Below are 25405 nucleotides of genomic sequence, written 5' to 3'. Positions count from 1 at the left end.
CTCTCTCCCATAGGATAAAATAGGAATTACCTTTAAATAGCTTTGAAGTGTGATATTCCCATTGGGGAGAGAGAGAGAGAGAGAGAGAGATATGGAGTTTGGGGTCTCTGAACTTACAATTTAAAAGTATATTTTTGGGTGAAGTTGGTTTTTGAATTGGGAGTTTGAAAATGCCACTTTTGGAAAGGGGTCTTTTTCTTGCTTAACCATTCTGTGCTTCTACCTATCTGCTGAATACACGTCTGGAACAGGATGACAGTCGGGCTGTTTGTGCATTCACTTTAGACTGTCAATCATGAGGAGCGGATGTGTTTACTGCATATCCTAAGGGCCCATGGCCAGGCTGGTGTGTCTTCCTGAGCTAGAGTGGTGGGGGGAGAAGACACTTGCACCTGAATAGGGCTGTGCCTGTCCTCACAGAATGTCAACAACCCCAGGTCTTTGTCTGGTGCTAGGTCAGAGAAAGTCAAGGCCTTGTGCACTATAAAGACTTCTTTTTGAAGTTTTCCTACTTCAAAGACAGACATTGATATAAGTACTGGACCTCTGGCACCACTTAATTGGAATCCTTCTGGACTGAGGAAATTCTGCCAGATAGAAGAGCGGGATGCTGTAGGAGGGACAGCCCCTCTGCCATTTGCTTTTTTGTGCTGGCCTGCTGCTTCTGTCAGCTGCTTGAAAGGATTGAACTTGGCGTTCTATATCCTGCTTCCAAAGGTTTTCCAGTGGCTTTGACTGAGTTTGACTCATGTTGTGAAGTCTCAGGGACATTAAAGACTTTATCTGGCAGTGTTGTTGCTCTTCTGCTGAGAGTCCTAACTTGCCACGTGATGCCAAATGCAGTCCTTGGGCCCTTGGAAGTGCAAGCTGGTGATCTGAAGGAGGAAATCCACGCATCAACACACTGTGCCTGGAGAATTGACGCAGTGCCTGCCCCGCAGCTGAAGAATCGGCGCAGCGCCTGTTTCACAATGGTCCTATCAATGCAGAGCATCTGAATTTTCCACGCATCATCCCTGGTTGCAATTTTTCAGCACCCTCACTCCCATCGCAGTAAGGAACGGAGGCCGCATATCCGTAAATCGACACATCCCCTCCCCTCCCCTCTCAATAAGGAAGGATCACATTGTCTCACCTGCAAGGAAAGAATCAACACCTTGCTTCCCCTGCACTGTAAGGAGCCAATGCATCGCTTTGCTTTTCCGGCGCCTCACCTCCCTTGCTTTTGACGCATCCCAATTACTTTTTGCTAAAGAGATACATCCATTTATTTATATGGATTAACCTTTTTAAAAAGATATTTTGACTTGTGTATGTTGGATTTTTGTCTTTTTGGTCTTGTTTTACTCTGGTAACTATTGGCACTTTGTCTAAACTGGAGTGGAGTACTCTTGTAGTTTTGTCTGTGTGTGTGTGTGTGTGTGTGTGTGTACACATACTTTACACATTGCCTCTAAGCTTAACTGCTTGAGCCAAGCTACCAAGGCGGTGAGCAGGGGTTATCTTACCTATGTGACTCCCTTACCCTCACTAGAGGGAGGGTCCTTATTTGGACAGGGTGAAAATCACTAGAGAATACTTTTCTAACAAGCCACAGCTGTGCTGTAAATCCCCAGCTGGTCAAATGTGGTAGGTAGATTTTATTTTATTTTTTCACCCCCACCATTCCGTGCAAATGCACACAGAGGCCTCACAATGTTGTGTTCCTTACATAGCTTTTGGCCCTGCCTGGTTGAAATTTAACACCAGCATTTTGCAAGAGAAATCTGCCTTTCGATAATCTGTTGTATTACTTCACCAAATGCCTTGAGAATACTCAACTCCAGAAAATGCATGATGTAAGTGGGTGATTGAACGGATACTCTTCCAAAATTGCCCGTAGTGTCATTTAATTATCTGTACTCTGGTCACAGCAATATCTGTAATGTCTCTTCCCCAGCCATGCAATGCCTCCTGCCAGTTTTATCTTTCCTTCTGCTCCAACAAAATCCTAGGATATTGCAGAGAGTGGCATTGGGCACACTACAAAATGTGCCATCAGACATTCTTTGCGACTCAGGAAATCTTTGCTGAAGAAATCTCCTCTGGTGCTAATGCAGAGGATGATACAGGTCCATTTGGCATCCTGGCAGTACAGCCAAAGCAAGATGCCCACTCCTATTAGCCTACTCCCATTTCAATACCAGTCCTTGCCGAGTCCCTTCTGTGCCGGCTACGTGTGCCCAAGTACAGGGCTGTGTGTGACTGTAGTCTCACACACACAGCCCGCACATGTTGTAACGTGTATCAGGCTCTGTCTTTTACCCGTTGCCTTAATGGCAGACACTGGCAATTATCATGCTCAGTCCGATTGCTGTGAATTTAGTGTGAGTGAGACTAGTGAGGCTCACTCACAGGAAACGTCAAAAGACAGTCCTTTTCTAATTTTCATGGTGAACCGGTCTAAATTTCGGCCAGAACCGATTTGCTGCACCAGGTTACTGCGAAGATTTTGCCAATACCACATCTGCCAAAGCCCTCAAGATGCTCCTCATAATAGAAGACTTTCCCTAGCAGAAGAACCTTGCTTGGAAGCCCCTCCAGAGCCGGCACTGAAGAAATAAAGGGGCACAATACCCCTCCCATATGTTCCACTTTCACCTTGCCTACTAATTCCACTACCACACATGTACATCACCTCTTCTGCTTTCACATCCCTTCCTTTTCAGTGAAAAGGTGAAAGCGTTCCCCCAGAATGGAGCAATAAAGAGCTCTCACACCATGATGGAAAAGGGGTCTGCTGTTTTATTTCCTCATCATTTTAAAGGACAGCTCCCCCTGGCTCATCTTGGCAACGCGTCATCCTGTGGAAATATTTCCACTTGACAACCTTACTGGGTGTCCTACTGCTCTGGCAAGGTAACTACATGGTGGCTCTTGACTGCAAGAATGCCTGTTTCCACATACCCATCCACCTTGTCCATCTCTGGTACCGTTAATTAGTCTGAATTAGTACTGATTTCCCATTAGCACAACTTCCTTTCAGGGTCACCATGGCTCGGCATGCTCACCAAGTGGCTAGAATTAGAGGCTGGCCACCTGCAAAAAGGGAACATACATGTCCCCCCCCACCCCCCATTTCGACGATTGGATTAGCATCAGGCAGCAATGCCAACCCACACTCCAGCAGCAGTTTCCCTGCTTAACAGCTTGGGATTAACCATAATGCCACAAAGCCCTCCCCTAAACATATCTAACCCTTTCTAGAATATGACCTAAATGCAGTCCCAGTCTACCTCATCCAACAGTGTGCTGACATTCCATCAGCTTCTTCAGCCCAGTCTGCCCTTTGTAGTCTAAACCGTGATGCACCTCTCGGGGATGATAGCCTCATGCATTTGCCGTACCCCATATCAGGCTCTACATCACTTCCTAGAAAAGTGCCACTTGAAACAGTGGTTACATTCAAAGGGTTACTGGGAAGATCTAGTGTTAATAAAGGCTGCGCTCACTGCTCTCTGCACTGGTGCAACAACTTGTTACAGGGCAGGCTTTAGAGATTCTACAGATGACCATTGTCACGGATGCCTCCCTCTGGCTGGGATGTGCTTCTCAGTGGCATGACTGTACATAGATTGTGGGCCATAACACAAGCTGCCACATAAGTTACCTAGAACTGTTGGCCATACTACTAGCCCTCAAAGCCTTCTCCCAGATAATTAAAGGAAAGGTAACCTTCATCAAGGAGGACAACTTCACAACTGTGTACTACTTATAGAAACAAGGCAGCACACATTTTCCCTAGCTACCGGTGCTAGGACGGGATTTGGAATTGTGTGATCCACCTCTACATATATGTTGTAGCAAAACATCCTTTGGGTTTGGATACGGACTTTAAAATAAAAACAATTTTTTTTAAAAACTTACCGCCGCTCTCGGTCGTACTCCAGGGACAGGCTCCCATTGCAGCCAATCATGACATTGCTCAGAGCAGCGTTATGATTGGCTGGAGTGCCCTGGCTGGGCGCTCCAACACAGACTAGGATTCTGGGCCCGCTCTCTCCAGCCTAGCCATAGTGGAGGAGCTGCCCTGTCTCTCATCCTCTTAAAGTCTAATGAAACGTGGTATTCAGCGGTAAATCCGGAAACTTAAAAGGTGCAGCAGTTGTGGAAAATGGACTGACTAGGTGAGCCTGTAGGGAAATAGTGCCTGCACAATAAATGTTGAGTCTAGATTATTAGTCACTCATTGGCCAATCGGATTCATGAAGTGGGTGAACCACAACCGTATGCTCACTATTGTATGTATTGTATATGTTCACCTTTTAAAGCTCTGAATCTAGAGTGCATGCAATTACACCAGAAGGCATTCACCCAGCTTCTTCCCTTGCTGTCACTGATTTAGTCAGGATGCTACTACCTACAGTTTCGACCACTGTTAATGTGGCAAAATAGCATTTAAAGCATGTATGAAGCTGTTGATTGTCTCCAGGTTATATGAGAACAATATAAATATGTATTTTTCTATTGCTGTTTAACCCATTGCATTTTTCTTTATTAAGTCAGGACTTCATTTTGTATCGATATCCTGGAAAGCCACCCACCTATGCAACAGACAATGGCTTCGATGAGAAGGTAAATACTTTATTGAACATGTAGTGTGAATACACTTAGTTTTTTTTTGCATTGTATGTGGACCTTCGCTATTAAACGTTAGCTATTATTCAATCAACATAGACTCAAATCCCATTAAGTAACCGGTTATCATAAGCAACACATGCCATATCTCATGCTTCCCATTGTGTTTGGTACAATCCTTTGCCAAAAACAGTCTGTCAAGAGCAAGGCATGATGGCATGAATTCAGAGCTTTTTCAGCTTTGTGGTCAAACATTTAATTATATGTTTTGTCAGTGAATTTCTGATGCTTCTAAGACCGTGCATTCACTTGTACTCATGCCATTTGCAGCAGGGGTTCTCTGTCTGCATGATCTTCAGCCATACTTGTGTACATCCTTCAGGAGCCTTCATTAAATAGCCTTTTGGCCTTTACTTTTAAAAGCAGATTTTTTTTTGTCATTCATTTCATGAAACACTAATTGTAAATTGGTAATTGTTTCCAGATACACTGGTTTCATGCATCCAAATGTAATAGTTAGCAAACTCACTGAATGGTAAATGCATATTTACTGTATTTATTTATAAAAACATTTTCCATACTTCTGTGATCATATAGTGTATAGAACCCGTTATTGTTCCTGCTCCTTGTGAGTTTTTTTTTTTTTCCCATGCCACTGAATTTGTAGACTTTGCCCAATTATTGAGTTTCAAGATGGCAGGACAAAATAAAAAAATAGTAGTCACCCATTGGCTAATCAGATTCTTGGAAACATTGAAATGTGATCAACAGACCTTGAGATTTCAAGCTTGTGAATTTAAGCAGCTGGAATATCTTTAACCTTTAAGTCTGTGTCCACCCAGCACTTTCTTCGAATACTGATACCTCTACACATTTACTTCCCTCTGATTGAATTTTTACTGCCTATTTTGACTATGCCTGGTCTCTCACTCCTGTTAATACCTTCATGAGAGTGCATGGACAATGCTACTTGTATCTCACATTTTAATACAGCTTTTACCTAACTTTTCAAGATCATCTTAGCCACCCTACCACAATGGCTCGTAAATCTTATTGTTTTTTTCATTAAAGTATTTTAAATAAATAAAAACAGGATGAATTACTGCAGCAGTTTGTATTGGCGGCACTCATCTCCCTTACACAAATGCACAAGGGTGTTGAACACTGATCTAGAGCAGTGGTGTGCAGTAGGTCTCAGAAGCCCTTGCTGAGTAGCACCATGAGGCATGAACCTAGCGATCCTTAAGAAGGGGGCGGCAGCCATGGCAAGTGGGGAGGCTGCTCAGCTCCCCAAACAAGGAGGGGAACATACAGCAATTAATTGAAATGGTGAGGTAGGCTGCATGGAAGCATGGCTGGACTTATTCTTGAGGCAGATTTTGGGCAAGGACATCCTAACTGAGGAGCTATAGCAACCAGTGGCAAACAAACTGGCCAAAGCAGTACAACAGCCGGAAGCAGTTGTTAAGGTGCAGCCAAAAAAGTCAGAGTTTCCAGTTAGGCCAGGGCAAAGAAAAAAAGACACCAAGAAAACTGAGGAGGTAGTTGTACGCAGCATCTCTTGCCAGTACAGCTATTATGGAACGATGATCCTTCTCCATCCGAAAGTAAGAGGATGCAACCTGCACAGAGTGAGCAAATGAGCACTATACTGAAATAGCGCATGAAATCTGGAGAAATGCATTTTGGGTAGCACCAAAGGATGACAGGGTTACCAATGTCATGAGAGGATCAATATGCAAAACAGTTTTGTACGCAGTTGTGCCTGATGAACAACTTTTACCCTGCCACAGACTTGATTGTTGTGCCAGGGTTGCGGCTGGTGCCCTAGTTAACCACTGTTAATGGATGAGACGTTGTGCAACTCAGTTTCTGTTACACTGAACTGCTAACGGGGGCTCCACCAGAGGGTGGATTACTACCCATCCTTCACATGATGGGGGCACACAGATAAACACATTTATAGGATGCAGAGCAATTTGCAACCAGCCCCATAGCTGGGGGAGGTGGCTGCTGGTGTCGGGAGGGGGGGTTAAAGAAGGTTAAACCAATGACCGAGGAGCTGCCATGTAATTTCTAACAGAAACCTGGGGCAATTGTATATAGGGGCGGTGTCCATGACATCCGATATCACCCAAAAGGACGCATGCCTGAGCCAGTTGCAGAACACAGGAGTGTTGAAAAGACTTGCGATATCAGTATTTTCAGCTGCACTGGTAGAAGGGATACAAATAGGCATCTTGTGAAGCTTGCAAGAGGGACACCTAGCGTTGAATATACAAATTATGGGTCTGCGAGGCCAGGCAGGCCACAGCACCTCAGGATGCCAAGAAGAGTTATGGATCCTTCAGTGCCCTGGCTGAGAGGTACCACAAATCCAAGCATGATGAGACTGCAAGCCATTGTGTACATTGTAGCATGGTCTTATTGAGCCTGATCCAGCTACAGAGAGAGGATTTGACACAAATAATTTGACATCTTTTAATTCCTGGATGCCAAGCAGATGGAACTGGATTTTGGGCACAAGGACACAAAAAGATGAGAAATAGAAATCGGTTCAGGAAAGCATGGTAAAATTGAGAACCAGCTATTCCTATTCTGGGTCATGGTTTGTTATCAACAAGATCCAGAATAATACCCCAATCTGTTGTTGGAAGAATCTAAAGCACAAATTGTGCTCCTTCGGACACTTGATTAAAGTATGATCAGGGCATTAGACCAAAATTGCAGATGTGGCCCACCATGGAGAGGGATCACATGAGTTTCTAAGTTCACACATTAGATGGTGGCTGCTAGAAATAGAGTAATAAAGTCCCAGCAGCAGTCTCCCTGCAATGAAAGGCATGACAAACACACACCAGTGTGGGAGGTGACACAACCAAGTTTGATGTAAAAGGTATAAGTGAGCCAAAACAATGTGTTTGAAGTACGAGCAGGGCAAATGCGGTTGTGGCTTTATGCACAACTTCAGGCATGTGTGGAATAGACCACCACAAGGAGTGCCAGAAAGTTAGGGGAGTAGCCTCCCATGAGATAGCAGGGAAAGTCTACTGCACCCTTAGCAACATCAGATGGAAGATATTATAGGTGAAGCAAGGTGTGTGTGTCGGACAGCGCAGTTCCTTATACCGAGGAGAAAACAAATTGGCTGCAACACATCTCCAAAATTGCCCAGAGAATATTTGCTATTACATGACAGATGTCTAGCAGCTAATGTCTGGCTTTTAACAAGGCTTTCCTATCACATATGCACTTTGGTTAGACAACCACGTGGTAGTGAAGCTGATAATCCATGAAATAGGCAGCAGTCTTTTGGGCTTTGCATTGATGAGACAGCTATTAAAACTCAGTTTTTGATGTGAGTGGTTGCTTTCACTGGGACAGACTTTGACAGCAAGCACTGCTTGCAGACTAGCAGATTTTGTCCTTCTGGATCCTAGATTTATGTTAGATGGTGTCAAAATGTGGACTCCTATTTCATTCTGCTCATCAAAAACCACACCTGTCTTCCATCTTGGATTCTTAGGATAACCTTCATTTACGGCCGGGAATGCTGCTGACGTATTACATGCAAAGACCCATTCTGCAAGTCTCAAGGCATATCTGACTTGCACATACCTTATATACATTTGAAATACAATGGTTTGCATGGTCTGCTCCCGGCTACATTCCGTTGCTCACCACAAGCACATCTGCTGATCATCAAAGTCACACTGTCCTGTTTGTACTTGAAGTGCCTGTTATTCATGTCTACGCTAACCACTAACTTCCCTCGAGGCCGTATATGCTCAGTTGAGTACAAAGGTCAGTAGGTTATTTCTTGGACCTGTTTGTGTTCTTTTTACCAAAGGTTACTGCCCCATCCCGTGACTAGCACATGTACTGAAACTCCGGTTTCAGCACATTTTACTGGTGTGTATTTCTCTTGAGTACATTTTTTGTACAAGATGGAGTCTTTTTGCAAGATGGCGTTACTGTCGACATTACTATCTCCACATTTCCCCCCCTTATTGATTGACCTACACTTATGACGCTGCTGATCTTGTGGCTGCCCCCAATCGTCCATTAACCTAAAATTTGTTCTAACCTAGCTAATGTCTACACTACATAAGTTTGTGATCCCTCTCTAGCATCATTATTGTATTTTTTGGAAGCAATAGCAACATAGCAGTAGTACTATTACGAAGGGCAAGACGGCTTTAAATAACCCTGACATCCAGGATGGTAACCATGAGAACCACCCTGAAAACCAATCAGTATGTTTTGTTTGTTCCGTTGCCATGTAATCTCTTTGAGTGTGCAAAGCTAGCATTGCTTTGGATAGGGTGCCGTTGTCTTGTTCATTTCCTGGAATGAACATACAGCAGGTGTAGCCAATCTTGGCACACGCTCCTCATTCCATGGCCGTTAATAAGTCCAATACAACACGATGCTGCATCACCATTATTCTCATTACCATTGAATCTTCTCTGATAGCTCTAAAACCATCCTCTGTGCCATTCACTAATAACTTAAGTTGATATCTTGTTAGCTGCAACCATCTGGCATTAGAAAATGCTTTGAGCATTAGAAACAGTCTTCTGGGGGGGACATACTCTCACCCCAAACCTCCCTTTTGGCGAATAATAGAAACACTTCTGGCACACCTTTCACGTCTAGGGCAAATTTTGACCGATGCTCCTCTTCCACCTGTGTTAGGGCATGCTTTCTCTCTTGTGCATGCGCATAAATGTCTTCCACTGTGGCGTTTTCATGTGATGGTACCACTAGCGTTTGGGACATTACCATACCAGGGGAACAAATACTGTGCCAACTTTTGGGCAGTTGATAATGCGCTTGTGTACCACATGCCCACCATGTATCCATTAATGCTCTTGTTCCTCCTTTAGGCTTTGTAGATCTAATATAATTTGACACTTTTTGTTCCTTCCTACCGGTGCATTGTCGCTCTGCTCCTCTTCCTAATACTGCTGTGGTATTCATCTTTACTCTACTGAAATATTTAAAATACTGTTTTCGGTCTCCAAAGGAGGACAATAATGTTAACAGTTAACAGATGTCTGTTGTAGGATGTTGGCTCTGTATATATGATCTCAAAGTGAGGGATAGTGTGCACAGTCCAAGGGTTCCCCTTAGAGGTAAGGTAGTGGCAAAATTAGATAATACTAATGCTCTATTTTGTGGTAGTGTGGTCGAGCAGTATGCTTATCAGCGGGTAGTGTTAAGCATTTGTTGAACTCACACGGGCAATAAATGAGAACACACACTCAGTGACTTAACTCCAGGCCAATAGGTTTTTATACAGAAGAATATTCTTTTCCTAATTTATTTTAGAACCACGAGATTCAGAATTCAAGTAAGTACCTAAATAGTTAGGTACTTGGCATATGTAAATATGGACCTTTGAATTAAAACAGTAATGTACACAGTTTTGGCACAAATGGCAGTCAGCTACTTTAAGAGTGGACACAGTGCAATAATCTGCAGTTCCTGGGGAAGGTAAGTACAAGTTAGTTTAACAAGTCTCCGGGGCATAGGCAGCTCACCGTTGGGGGTTCAAGTCAGCCCCAAACACCCAGCAACACCGGGCCGGTCAGGTGCAAAGGTCAAAGTACGGGCCAAATAAAATAGGCGCCTATGGAGACTAAGGGTGCTCCGGTTCCAGTGTGCTAGCAGGTAAGTACTTGCGTCCTCTGTGAGCATACCAGGGGTGTTTTGTAGAGCACTGGAAGGGGGGGGGGGGGGGGTCACAAAGAGGCACACAAAATACACTCTCAGCGGCACAGGTGTGGCCGGGTGCAGTGTGCAAAGTAAGTGCTGGGTTTAGTATTGGTTTCAATGGAGGGACCCGAGGGTCACTCTGGCGATGCAGCCAGGGCACAGGGGAGATATTCGGGCCAGCCGCCGACTGGGTAACGATGAGGGCCGCCTGCTGGTCACTCTTGCACCGGTAGTTGGTTTCTCTGGGGCCTGGGGGCTGCAGGTGCAGTCCTTCTTCCAGGCGTCGGGTTTTTTAACGGGCAGTCGCAGTCAGGGGGAGCCTCTGGATTCTGTCTGCAGGCGTCGCTACGGGGTTGTAGGGAGGTCATCACAGGGTGTCCACGTTGTGGGAGTCGCCTCTCTGTGGTGTTGGTTTCCCTGAACATGGGCCGGGGGCGTTGGGTGCAGAGTGTTGGGGACTCACGCTTTCAGAGGGAGGCTGGAGTCCCTTTAAAGTTGGTTTCTTCATTGTTGTTTGGACAGAGCCGCTGTATTCAGGAGTTTCTTGGTCCTTTGGGTTTGTAGGGCAGTCCTCCGAGTCGGCAGAGGTCACTGGTCATGCTGGGTGCGTCGCTGATGCAGGTTCTTTGAGTCTGGAGACAGGCTGGTAGGGCTGGGGCCAAGTCCGTTGTTATCTCTGTTTCTGCGGGGCTTTCCGGTCAGCAGTCCTTGTTTCAGGTCATCAGGAATCTGTCTTCCTATGTTCTGGGAGCCCCTAAATACTCAATTTAGGGGTGTGTTTAGGGCTGGAGGGCAGTAGCCAATGGCTACTGTCCCTGAGGGTGGCTACACCCTCCTTGTGCCTCCTCCCTTTGGGGAGGGGGGCACATCCCTATTCCTATAGGCCAAATCCTCCAAAACAAGATGGAGGATTTTCCAAGAAGGCGTTCAATTCAGCTCTGGTCACCTTAGGGGTGGAGCTGGGTGAGGGGGTGACTCCTTGTTTTTCTCATTATCTCCCCGGACTTGCCACCAAAAGTGGGGGTGTGTCCGGGTGGCGGGCATCTCCACTAGCTGGAGTGCCCTGGGGCATTGTAACACGAAGCCTGAGCCTTTGAGGCTCACTGCTAGGGTTTACAGTTCCTGCAGGGGGAGGTGTGAAGCACCTCCACCCAGTGCAGGCTTTGTTTCTGGCCCCAGAGAGCACAAAGGGTCTCACCCTAGGGGGGGGGGGTCAGAAACTCGTCTCTCAGTGACAGGCTGGCACAGACCAGTCAGTCCTGCACTGAAGGATTAGGTTAAATACAGGGGCATCTCTAAGATGCCCTCCGTGTGCATTTTTAATAAATCCAGCACTGGCATCAGTGTGGGTTTATTCTGAGAAGTTTGGTACCAAACTTTTCAGTGTAGCCATTATGGAACTGTGGAGTTCGTTTTGACAGACTCCCAGGCCATATACTTAATATGGCCACACTGTACTTGCAATGTCTAAGAATGGACTTCAACACTGTAGGGGCATATTGCTCATGCAGCTATGCCCTCACCTGTGGTATAGTGCACACTCCCTTCGGGCTGTAAGGCCTGCTAGAGGGGTGACTTACCTATGCCACAGGTAGCATTTTGTGTGCATGGCATCCTGAGGGAGATGCCATGTCGACTTTGCCTTTTTCTCCCCACCAACGCACGCAATCTGCAATGACAGTGTGCATGTGCTGAGTGAGTGGTCCCTTAGGGTGGCACAACACATGCTGCCGCCCTTAGGGAACCTTCCCTGGTCACAGGGCCCTTAGTACCACTGGTACCTTTTACAAGGGACTTATCTGTGTGCCAGGGGTGTGCCAGTTGTGGCACAATGGGACATTTTTATTGAAAGAACACTAGTGCTGGGGCCTGGTTAGCATTGTCCCAGCACACACTGTCAAGTCAGCATCAATATCAAGCAAAAAGTAGGGGGGGTAACAAGCAACAAGGAGCCATTTTCCTACATCTGTTAACAGACATGTGGGGTCTGTTCTCTTTCACTCCTTATATCAGTACTATCTGCTGCTTGTGGTATTAATGAGCAAATAAAACATGACTTATCTGAGTGTTCCCTGACAGTAGTGTGTAAACATTTATACCAAGTGTTCCTCATCTACAATGGATGTAGTGAGTGGTTGGTAAGTTCTTGTTTGCTTAGGTGATCTGGCAGATATATGACTATTATCCAGAGGAGCTTGTGGTGTTATAATTGCATTGTTACCTAGCAGACCCATATCTCGTAAGGAGAGGCTCTGCAACATCTGAAAATGACTACTTAGCAGGTTCTCACCCTTATAAATGCAGTCCAGCATCACAAAGAAAAAATGCAGTCCCCAACATCTACAGTCTTAGCCCCCTTCCCCCCCCCCGCTTACTCCTCAGAAGGAGGAAGGCTGTGGTCTTGGGGGACAGTCGTATATCCAGTGAGTGAATAGTGTGTCAGTTCTTTGACCTTTACTGCTGTTTTTGTTACTTGAATCACTTTGTAGGGGCCAAGAAAATGCAGATTCATCCAGTGGCGCACAAAGTTCTTCACAAAGACCTGGCATCCGGGATAGATGTTCTTCTGTGGTACCACTGTTGGGGCGGTGGAGCTTGCTTGTTGCAGCTGAGCCTATTTTGAGTAAACTCACACAAGCACTCATATACTGACATCTCTTGCCATACTAAATCAATTGCTTTTTCTGCATCAATATTGTTTCTATGGAGCACATAGTCCATAGGCATTAACCTGCCTGTAACCATTTGAGGTGTCAAACAATGATGGTTCGAAGAGGGAGCATTCCTTTGGACAAATAGAGCCAACAATAAACAAAGTCCTCTTGCAGTCCAGGAGACTGCTGATTTACATATTTTATCCTTTATAGCACCATTAAGGCGCTCAACAATTCAGTTACTGATAGGCTGATGCTAAAGAGTGTTGTATGCCTAATAATTTAGTCATGTGCTCAAATATTTTGTTTGCAAAATGTTTCCCATTATCAGAGCAAATCCCTTTTGGAATTCCCAAATCTTGGGATAACTTTATCTAAAAACTTTACTGCACTTTTTTGCATCTTGCCCGTGGCTGGGTCCTACCTCTATCCATCTATAGAATGGACAGACTACTACAATTAAACCTCTCATGTTTTGGCATCTGTGAATCATGTCCACATAATCTGTGTAAATCTTGAAAAGGGCCTTCGGATCGTGGAATGGAGGATGATGGTGTAATCCGTGATCTTGGGGGTAGCATAATGTTTGCAAATGAGACATTAATGTAAAAACATGTCTATTAACTTAGTAAGATCTGGACAAACCAGTCTGCTGAAAGAATACTCAATAGTTTTTTCCATGGTACATGTGATGGCAAATATAATTGAGTCAGTGCTAAGTACAACAGACTCTGTGGTATCACTAGTTTTCTTGTGTCTGTATGTCGATAAAGAAAATCACTTGAAACCGTACGTCCTCTATTTTCCCAAACTTCTTTCTCTTCCATAGGAGCTGTTTCCTGTATGTCCTGTAAATGATGTGCTGCTAATGTGAGTTAAGCTATGTCAGCATTTTCAAAGTGCCTTTCTGTCACTGTACATATTCTAGAGGTTATCTATCCTTCTTTAGCTGCTTTGTCTGTCATTACCTTGGGAAATGGTACATAACCCACCAGTATGTGCTTGCCATTTCGCTATTGCTTTTGTCCCCCCCCCCCCCCCCCCCCCCCTTCTTTAATTCTGGAATCAGTTCCTGTAGGAGGAGACCATCTGCCTCTGTCATATTGTTGCTTTTCTTGAAACCCTGTCTCTCCTGTTTGCTGGGTGTACAGTGGAAGTAATCCCAAATCGGATGAAATATTATCATTTCACTGCACTATCTTTAAGGCCTGTATCAGAGCTTTCAATTCTGCAGCTTGTTCTGAAAAATAGGATGGCAGTGGTATATACTGTATGTAGGAACCTAGCCTGGTGTGTGGTGAGCATCTATGGTATTCTCACCTTATACCAGGTCCAGGTATCTCCTGTAAGTGAAGTGTAGGCAGTGTCTAGGAAGCCAGGGCGCTCTACTTGCAAAGCAAATGCAAAACCACTATAGTCACACAGCACTATCTGACATGAAAGAACCGCACAGTGTTACCATAATAAAGTACCTTTATTTTTGTAGCACAAATGGCAGAATAGTATTAGGCAGTCCCCCACCAACTGGAGGTAAGTAAACACACTATTATATACACATTAGCAATCAGTAAAGAGCATAAAAAGCAATAAGCATTGGCAAAGTATTAGGAAACAGTGTAGGCCCTAGGGGAGGGCCAAATCATGTACTAAATAAGTGGAATGTGAGATACTGTCCCCCACCCAAGGATGTGGGATCGGTAGGGGGAGCTGGGGGAACTAGGAACCCCAAGAGGTGGGGTACCAGAGTGACCCCCCCAGCAACCAGGGGAGTAGGGGTAAGTACCTGGTGTAGGAAGTTGGCTCTGTATATACTATCTCAAAGTGAAAAATAGTGTACACAGAGTCCAAGGGTTCCCCTTAGAGGTTGATAGTGGTACAATGAGATAATACTAATGCTCTATTTTGTGGTAGTGTGGTCGAGCAGTATGCTTATCAGAGGGTAGTGTTTAGCATTTGTTTTACACACACAGGCAATATAGGAGGAACACACACTCAGACTTATCTCCAGGCCAATAGGTTTTATATAGCAAAATATATTTTCTTAATTTATTTTAGAACCACAAGATTCAAGATATTAGGTTAGTGCATAAAATGCATTTTATGCACGGTACTTCACAAAGGTAAGTATAGAACTGTGATTTAAAACAGTAGTACACAGTTTTGGAGAAAATGGCAATAAGCTATTTTAAAAGTGGACACAGTGCAAAAACCAACAGTTCCTGGTGGAGGTAAGTTTGGTCAGGTTTCTCAGGTAAGTAAAGCACTTGCACAGTCAGTCTCCGGGGCATAGGCAGCCACAGCACCAGCAACACAGGGCCGGTCAGGTGCAGAGGTCAAAGGAGGGCCTAAAACACATAGGCGCCTATGAAGTTCAGGGGTGCTCCAGTCCTAGTCTGCTTACAGGTAAGTACCTGCGTCCTCGGGTAGCAGACCAGGGGATTTTGTAGAGCACTGGAGGGGGTAGGGAGTTAGGGGTGGGTGGGGGAGGGGACACAAGCCCACAAAACACACCCTCAGTGGCACAGGGGCAGCGGGGTGCAGTAGGCAAATTAGGCGTCGGGTTTGCTATAGGAAGCACTTAGGCGATGCCAGCAGGGCAGGGCACAGGGGGGCTTCTCGGGCCAGCTACTGACTGGGCTAGGATGAGGGCTGCTTGCTGGTCTCTTCCTGCACTGGTATGTGGTGCCTCTCGGTCCTGGAGGCTGCGGGTGCAGTGCTTGGTCAAGGCGTCGGGTTCCTTTGTTACCAGGCAGTTGCGGTGAGGGAGAGCCTCTGGGTCCGCTCTGCAGGCGACGCTGTGGGGATTCAGGGTGTCCACGTCATTTTAGTCGCCTGGGAGTCCTCTCTGCAGTGTTGGTTCGCCTGAACTCGAGCCGGGGGCGTCGAGTGCAGTGTGGGAAGTCTCACGCTTGCAGCGGGAAGGGAGAGTCTCTTTAAAAGTTGCTTTTTTGTTGCAAAGTTGTTGCAGGTTCTGAACAGTGCCGCTGTTGTTGGGAGTTTCTTGGTCCTTTAGGTTCGGGGCAGTCCTCTGAGTCCGCAGAGTTCGCTGGTCCCCGTCGGAGGTTTCGCTGTGCAGGTTCTTTGAGTCTGGAGACAAGCCGGTAGGGCTGGGGCCAAATCAGTTGGTGTCTCATCTCTGCGGGGCTTTCAGGTCAGCAGTCCTTCTTTCTCCTGGTTGCAGGAATCTGATTTCCTGGGTTCAGAGTTGTCCCTAAATACTCAATTTAGGGGGGTGTTTAGGTCTGGGGGGGGTGCGGGGGGCAGTAGCCAATGGCTGTCTTAGAGGGTGGCTACGCCCTCTTTGTGCCTCCTCCCTGTGGGGAGTGGGGTACATCCCTAATACTATTGGGGGAATCCTCCAAACTCAAGATGGGGGATTTCTAAAGGAAGGGGTCACCTCAGCTCAGAGCACCTTAGGGGCTGTCCTGACTGGTAGGTGACTCCTTGATTTTCTCATTATCTTCTCCGGCGTTGCCGCCAAAAGTGGGTGCCGTGGCCGAAGGGGTGGGCATCTCCAATAGCTGGGATGCCCTTGGGTGCTGTAACAAAAGGCATGAGCCTTTGAGGCTCACCGCCTGGTGTTACAGTTCCTGCAGGGGGAGGTGAGAAGCACCTCCACCCGGTACAGGCTTTGTTCCTGGCCACAGAGAGACAAAGGCAATCACCCCATGTGGCCAGAAACTCGTCTGGTTGTGGCAGGCTGGCAGAAACTGGTCAGCCTAGCACTAGGAGATGGACTGGTATTTAGGGGGCATCTCTAAGATGCCCTCTGGGTGTATTTTACAATAAATCCCACACTGGCATCCGTGTGCATTTATTGTGCTGAGAGGTTTGATACCAAACTTCCCAGATTTCAGTGTAGCCATTATGGAACTGTGGAGTTCGTAATTGACCGACTCACAGACCATATACTCTTTATGGCTACCCTGCACTTACAATGTCTAAGGTTTTGCTTAGACACTGTAGGGGCATAGTGCTCATACACATATGCCCTCACCTGTGGTATAGTGCACCCTCCCTTAGGGCTGTAAGGCCTGCTAGAGGGGTGACTTACCTATGCCACAGGCAGTGAGAGGTGAGCATGGCACCCTGAGGGGAGTGCCATGTAGACTTAGTCATTTTCTCCCCACCAGCACACACAAGCTGTGAGGCAGTGTGCATGTGCAGAGTGAGGGGTCCCTAGGGTGGCATAAGACATGCTTCAGCCCTTAGAGACCTTCCCTGGCCACAGGGCCCTTGGTACCAGGGGTACCATTTACAAGGGACTTAACTCTGTGCCAAGGCTGTGCCAATTGTGGGAACAAAGGTACAGTTTAGGGAAAGAACACTGGTGCTGGGGCCTGGTTAGCAGGGTCCCAGCACACTTTCAATAATAAGCATCAACAAAAGGCAAAATGTTTGGGGGTAACCATGCCAAGGGAAGCATTTCCTTACAAGGGGCGCATGCACCTTTTCACCAAGGCTGCAATGGCCGGCCTGCAGACAATTGTTTCATAGGCTCACATGGGTGGCACAATAAATGCTGCAGCCCATGGGGAACACCCAATGCCCTGGGTACCTAAGTACTGTATACTAGGACTTATAAGGAGGCTCCAGTATGCCAATTGTGGGGTGTGCAAAGTCCTAGGCCACCACATTTAGAGGGAGAGAGCACAATTGCCGAGGTCCTGATTAGCAGGATCCCAGTGAAAACAATCAAATCATACTGATAACAGGCAGGGGGGGGGTAACCAGTCCAAAAAGAGGATACCTTCATACACTGTAATACGGAATATGACATTCGGTGGAACTCCAATTTGTTCTACTACTGCTGCACCTGTGTGCCTTATGTCGATTTGCTCATCTGTTAGGGACAAACCATCAATATGTAACATTCTGCTGTGTGGTAAGGATAATTCTCAAACATATATTTGTGTCTTCCTGATGTGTTGCACAAACATGATCAACTTCTGTCAGTGGTTCCACTAGAAATTGAGCTGTGTTCACTGTGTCAGCACAGACTTTTTTAATAGCAACATTGGAAAGTATTAATTCATATCCAGATGCTCTCTGTGTAGTATTTATTTATTTTAATATTTATATAGGACAGCATCTGAGTGGACATAGACATGGATCATGACTGAATACAAAAGTACCACCATTGGAATCTTATATCCAACTGCCCCATACGAACTGGGGAGGCTATCAACGCCATAAATCACGATTGTCCAAAAATGCATCAATGCGACCACTCAATGTGTGGAAGAAACATACAGACAACATCACAGAGAGGAAAAGAAACAAAGAGGAAAGGAAAAAAATAGAGCAGTAGGAAGGTAGACAAATCCCATGGATCACTAGCTTAAATGCCTCCCATACAGTGCTGGAGGAGGCCACCGACCCCCGATTCTCAGCGAAGTAATGAAGTATAACTTCCCGGACCACGTCCCTGAATACCCTATCCTGGAGCGCGCCATGAGGAAGACTCCACAAGAAAGCACCGCAATGCCCACCTGGAACAGCCAGCTCCAACATGACCGGCGAATGATCTGACAAAGTATGGGCCTTATGCTCAATAGCTGACGTCCAAAGCTCCACATACCTGGTGCCGAGCGGGACAAGCTGCCATGTACATAATTGACGCAGGTGCCCTCCCTGGCAGTCCAATGTGTCCTCCAAGGACTCCTCCTCCTTCACCCGCATCAAAGCTCTAGCAGCTGCTACATGTTTGGGTCTAGCACGGCTCTCACGATCTAACTCAAAGTCCAACACCACATTGAAGTCACCACTCCATAACAGGGACCCAGGAACCAGTGAGGTGACAAGTCTCCCCACCTCCCCAAAGAATTCTGGGTCGTCCGTATTTGGGCCATATATTGATACCAACCTACACGGCCAATCAAGCAGCGTACCACTCAGCTTAACGTAGCGGCCATTAGGATCTACCAGTACCTTCGCAGTGCGACACTGAAGTCCCTTTCGGATCAGGATTGCCACACGTCATGTATAACGCAAATACATCACAGCGTGCCACTCACCAATCCGGCCAGCCTTCTGCCGGTGCTTAGTGGCCTCCAACAGGTGAGTCTCCTGCAGCATGCAGATGTCCACAGCATGTCGGTGCATATAAGCCGATATCAAACCATTTTCCACCAGTCATTCAACCCCTGAATATTCCGGGTAACACAACGCACAGGCGTCATTTTCTTGTGCCACAACACCAACTTATGTGGACATACATCACCCCCCTGCATCGCAAACAAGACTACCGTGGCTAGCAGGAATAGGCATAAGCACAGAAGAGAAGAAATAGAGAAAGTAAACCAAGCATGCAATAGTCCCCGCCCCCACCCACAATTACCCCACCCCCCTCAAAACGGGCCAGAGCCATATCCCATCCCATCCCCTTATGATTTTCTCCCAACAAGATAGCAAACAATGTAAATGGACTCATCCAGTGGGGCATCGACGAGGCCTTCAGAACCCATTCCAGGTGTGATGAAAGGGCAGGGGGACCATCAAATAAAGAAACAAATACCAGAACTTTCCACCCCAGCCGTAACCACTGATAAATGAACAGAGCACACTGTCCCTGATATGGTCACAGGACCTGGGTAGAACAAGAAGAAATTCAGTCATTTTCAATAAGCAAGCCATCTTCACCACCAGCGGCCCGCGGGCTCCCCAGCAGTGCCTTCTTAGGGATAGATTTAGCAAAGTTTGTGGCCAGTTTTGGATCCATGAAGAAATGTAGCTTGCCCCTATGTTGGACTCGTAGCTTAGCCAGGTAGATGAGGGAGTATTTTGCTTCCATCTGGCTAAGTGTACGCTTAACCGGCAAAAAGGCTTTATGAGCCGTCTGCACCCCAGGAGTATAGTCCGGGAAGATAGTCAGTTCCATGCCACTGTACATCACGGGCCTGTACTCCCTGACCAGATGAAGAACAGTGTCCCTATCTCTGTAATTCAGCCAATGCACAATAATGGGGCGCGCAGGGGCTCCCGGGGTAGGCCGCGGTCCCAGAGATCTCTGTGCCCTCTCCACCACCAGCACTTGAGAGAGCTTCCCTGGGAAGCGCACAGAGAGCATGGTCTCAACATAATCCTCCATGCGGCCCATAGCCGTTGACTCCGGGAGGCCCAGAATGCGGATATTATTACGGTGGGACCAGGCCTCAAGATCATAATTTTTATTCCGAATCACCTTCAGCACACGCTTCATGCGCAGCAGGCGCTCAGTCACCAGACTGACCATCCTCCAAGTCTGAGGCTCCAGCTGTTCAAAACGTGAGTCATGACGTCCATTCTTTCCTTTAATTGATCCATCTGCTCTGTCAAATGGTCAAGTTTAGCATCGATACCAACCAGGCTGTGCTTGAGGTCCAGAACATAGCCTTCACGGAGGTCTCAGCAGTGTCCTCCTCAGGCAGCGGGTCGACCATCAGCTGGCCAGCCAAGCCGCTTTTCTTTTTCCCGCTCTCAATTGAGAGCTTAGCCTGCTTCTGTTCAGCCTTGCCCATTTCCTGCTCAGCTGATCAGACAGGCAACCAGCGGGGCCCCATCACACCTCTCCAGCAGGTAGCCAATCGGCGAAGGGCCGCAAGAAAACAATGGGCCCCACCAAGAGACTCTTATCACAGGTCACCCACCTCAGAGCCAGGCAGGGGGGAAGGAGAGTGAACGGCTGGCCTCAAATCCAAGCCAGTAGCCAGCACTGCTCAGCCAGGCACAGCCAAAAAATGTAGCCCAGCCTCGAGTAGAAGCAATACTCATGAGCACATGTCCACCTGACCTGCACAGCTCCACCAGCGGCCCCACGGGGCAGCAGCGTTAGGGTCAAAAGGGGGCTCAGAAATTGCAGGCAAAAAGCGGAGGGGGGTGTATAGCAAGGAAAGCACCTCCCTGTATATCTCAAAAAGGCCCCCCAGTGGGAAGGGGCCAAAAGGCACCTCATGGCTCTGGCACACCAACAAATAATAAAATGCGGCCCAGGCCGCGGCAGTTAAGTGCCCCCACGGAAGCTCGCGGCCCGACCTAGCCGCCAACTGGGCCCGCAGGGGTGACAATGCGGCACCGCCATCAAGAGGATCAGGGGACCGCTGTATGTCCCAGGCCCCCTGGCATGCAACAAAGACAGCCAAAAAGGCAGAAAACTGCCTACAGCAGGAAGGGGGGGGGGGAGGGGTAGTCTGCTCCCTCTCCCGCACCAGCACAGAGCTGTTGCCCCGCAGGAGCCCATGGCCCTTTCCAGCCGCTGGGAGGCAACGCGGGTGCCGGGAACACAGCGCCGGGAACACAGCGCCGGCTTCCAGGGCCAGCAAGATCCTCTCTACTCTTCGGCCCCCAGAACACAGGGGCGAGGCTGATACAGCAAGGGGGGAGCTACCCTCTCGTGACTTCGACCCCGGCGGCTCCCGCCCACAGAGCCGGCTTGAGCCGCAGAGTCCCCGCGTGCACCTCTCATGCCAACTACACCCTGCAGTGGACGCGCTCCTCCACTGTGCATGAAGAAAAAAAAAAGCCCACAGCCACCCCAGGTCCTCCGACGCTGTCTCCGGTGTTGTAGGCCGGGTGGAGGCTGAATAAAGAGGAGAAATACCACGTTGTTGGTCCCCCGCCGGCAGAGCCTCATGGTGTGGCGGCCATCTTGCGGGACAGCCTAGCCACGCCCCCGCTTTCTGTGTAGTTAAGGTACTTTTTTTTACAGAACTGCTGTGTGGGCATGTTCTACATAGTGTTATGGGACTCCCTGCTGTTATGCCTTCACTGTCTGGGGTAGTGATTGATTTTGAACTGCTTCCACTCTGTCTTGAGTAATGTAACGGCCCTCTGCAGACACAACCTGTCCTAGGTACTGTACTTGCTGTTGATCAGTCTGCAATTTCTGCTTTTCAACTTTGTAACCTTTCTATGCTAACAGTATCAGTAATTCCAGTGCCCTTTTCACACTGTGCCTTAGTGCCACTGCAAATCAGTAATTCATTCACATATTGTAACACTGTACTTTCACATTGATAATTCATTAGAGCTTTTAGGAATGATCTAATGAATTTTCAGTTAAAAACTAAGGGTGACTCAAAATACCCTTGAAGCAAACGAGAAAACAAATATTGAATTCCAGAGAATGTAAATTCTGTCAAATTATGACTTTCTGGGTGCAACAGTACACCATAAAATGCATTCCTTAACCCAATCACTGTAAACCACTTTGGTGTGTTTGGGATGTTGGTCAGTATGACTGAGGGGTCTGGTACTACGGGAAACTCTAATACTACATTAACATTCAAGGGACTAAAATCCTATAAAATACTTCAATTATTTTGATGCGATTTGTGCACCGGAAAAATCGGGGCGTTGCCTGGTGAGGGCGAGGGGTATAAAACTTCATGAACGCTTGTATGGTAATGGCTATTCCTTCATTTGCTTTTCATGAAATAGGGTACTGCCTAACCCTGGACAATTGTGCATTTTCCTTTAGTGTTATCTTAAAAGGTTCAGTTCTCAGAATGAATCCTACTTCGTTTGAATCTTGTGACCATAGCTGTGGAGGTACCTGTGCAAGTAATTCACCAGTGTAAGGAAATGCCTCCTTGGCATGGTTACCCCCTAACGTTTTGCCTTTGCTGATGCTAAGTTATGATTGAAAGTGTGCTGGGACCCTGCTAACCAGGCCCCATCACCAGTGTTCTTTCCCTAAACTTTACTTTTGTCTCCACAATTGGCACAACCCTTGCACTCGGGTAAGTCCCTTGTAACAGGTACCCCTGGTACCAAGGGCCCTGATGCCAGGGACGTTTTCTAAGGGCTGCAGCATGTCTTATGCCACCCTAGGGACCCCTCACTCAACACATGCACACTGCCTCACAGCTTGTGTGTGCTGGTGGGAAGAAAATGACTAAGTCGATATGGCACTCCCTTCAGAGTGCCATGCCAACCTCACACTGCCTGTGGCATAGGTAAGTCACCCCTCTAGCAGGCCTTATAGTCCTAAGGCAAGGTGCACTATACCACAGGTGAGGGCATATGTGCATGAGCACTATGCCCCTACAGTGTCTAAGCAAAACCTTAGACATTGTAAGTGCAAGGTAGCCTTAAGAGTATATGGTCTGGGAGTTTGTCAAACACGAACTACACAGTACCATAATGGCTACACTGAAAACTGGGAAGTTTGCTATCACACTTTTCAGCACAATAAATGCACACTGATGCCAGTGTGCAATTTATTGTAAAATGCACCCAGAGGGCATCTTAGAGATGCCCCCTGAATACCAATCTGACTTCTGGTGTAGGCTGACCAGTTCCTGCCAGCCTGCCACACACCAGACATGTTGCTGGCCACAGGGTGAGAGTGCCTTTGTCACTCTATGGCCAGGAACAAAGCCTGTACTGGGTGGAGGTGCTTCTCACCTCCCCCTACAGGAACTGTAACACCTGGCGGTGAGCCTCAAAGACTCACCCCTTTTGTTACAGCGCCCTAGGCCATCCCAGCTAGTGGAGATGCCCGCCCATCCGGCCACTGCCCCCACTTTTGGCAGCAAGGCTGGAGGAGATAATGAGAAAAACAAGGAGGAGTAACCCACCAGTCAGGAAGACGACAACTGCTTTGGCCCCAGCCCTACCGGCCTGCCTCCAACTTCGAAACCCTGCTCCAGCGATGCATCCGACAGGGACCAGCGACCTCTGAAGCCTCAGACGACTGCCCTGGACTAAAGGACCAAGAAACTCCTGTGAACAGCGGCCCTGTTCAAAACCAGCTACTTCTTTGCAACAAAGAAGCAACTTTCAAACAACCAGCTTCCCCTGTTTTCCTGGATATGTGTGGTGGGCACACTTCTGCTCGTATTTAAGTCCCTGCTGTAGGAAGTTGGCTCTGTATATACTATTTCAAAGTAAGAAATAGTGTGCACAGAGTCCAATGGTTCCCCATAGAGGTAAGATAGTGGCAAAAGTAGATAATGCTAATGCTCTATTTTGTGGTAGTGTGGTTGAGCAGTAGGCTTATCAGAGGGTAGTGTTAAGCATTTGTTTTACACACATAGGCAATAAATGAGGAACACACACTCAAAGACTTATTCCAGGCCAATAGGTTTTTATATTGAAAAATATATTTTCTTAGTTTAAGAACCACAGGTTCAAGATTTACAGTTAATACTTTAAATGTAAGGTACTTCACTTAGATACTTTAGGAACTTTGAATGAGAACAATATCATGTACAGTCTTTGTAAAAAATGGCAATAATCTATTTTCGAAGTGGACACAGTGCAAAGATCAACAGTTCCTGGGGGACGTAAGTAAAGGTTAGATTAGGAGGTAAGTGAAACACTTACAAGTCTCAGTCCTGGGGCATAGGTAGCCCACGGTTGGGGGTTAAAGGCAACCCTAAAGTTACCACACCAGCAGCTCAGGGCCGGTCAGGTGCAGAGGTCAAAGAGGTGCCCAAAACACATAGGTGCCTACGGAATACAGGGGTGCTCCGGTTCCAGTCTGCCAGCAGGTAAGTACCTGTGTCCTCGGGGGGCAGACCAGGGGGGTTTTGTAGAGCACTGGGGGAGGGGGAGTTGGGGGTGGGGGGGAGGGGGAGTTGGGGGGGGGGGGTGGGATACACAAGTAGGCACACAAAACACAACCTCCGCGGCCGGGTGCAGTGTGCAAAGCAGGCGTTGGGTTTTGTATAGGTTTCAATGGAGGGACCCGGGGGGGGGGGGGGGGGCTGGGGGGGTCACTCTAGCGGTGCAGGCAGGCACAGGGGGGACTTCTCGGTACAGCCACCACCTGAGCAAGGCAGAGGGTCGCCTGGGGGAATCACTCCTGCGTTGAAGTTTGGTTCCTTCAGGTCCTGGGGGCTGCGGGTGCAGTGTTGGTTCCAGGCGTCGGGTCCCTTGTTACAGGCAGTCGCGGTCAGGGGGAGTTTAAGGAAATGCCTCCTTGGCATGGTTACCCCCTGACTTCCGGCGGGAAACGTGTGGTCCTTTAAAAGTTGTTTCTTTGTTGCAAGTTTCAGTCTTTGTGGAACAGGGCCGCTGTCCTCGGGAGTTCTTGGTCCTTTTAGATGCAGGGTAGTCCTCTGAGGCTTCACAGGTCGCTGGACCCTGGACCCTGGGGGACGTGTTGTTGTAGTTTTTCTCGAAGTGGGGAGACCGGCCGGTAGGGCTGGGACCAAAGCAGTTGGTGTCTCCGTCTCTGCAGGGCCTTAGGTCGGCAGTCCTTCTTTGTCTTCAGGTTGCAGGAATCTGTCTTCCTATGTTCTGGGCGCCCCTAAATACTCAATTTAGGGGTGTGTTTAGGTCTGGGGGGTTAGTAGCCAATGGCTACTAGCCCTGAGGGTGGCTACACCCTCTTTGTGCCTCCTCCCGGTGGGGAGGGGGTCACATCCCTAATCCTATTGGGGGAATCCTCCATCTGCAAGATGGAGGATTTCTAAAAGTCAGTCACC

General features: G+C 47.5%; 1 protein-coding gene across 1 annotated transcript in view; it reads left to right on the top strand.

Moving 5' to 3' along the window:
* LOC138259421 (UDP-N-acetylglucosamine transferase subunit ALG13-like) overlaps positions 1-25405 on the top strand; it is a 790124-nt gene that overhangs the window by 190915 nt on the left and 573804 nt on the right. The window contains exon 5 of the mRNA XM_069207173.1: positions 4542-4614. Within this exon, the coding sequence (XP_069063274.1) occupies positions 4542-4614 (73 nt within the window). The remainder of the gene's footprint in view (positions 1-4541; positions 4615-25405) is intronic.

This window comes from Pleurodeles waltl, chromosome 2_1, assembly GCF_031143425.1.
Source record: "Pleurodeles waltl isolate 20211129_DDA chromosome 2_1, aPleWal1.hap1.20221129, whole genome shotgun sequence".
NCBI classification, from domain to species: domain Eukaryota; kingdom Metazoa; phylum Chordata; class Amphibia; order Caudata; family Salamandridae; genus Pleurodeles; species Pleurodeles waltl.
This window is presented reverse-complemented; position numbering and strand designations above follow the sequence as displayed.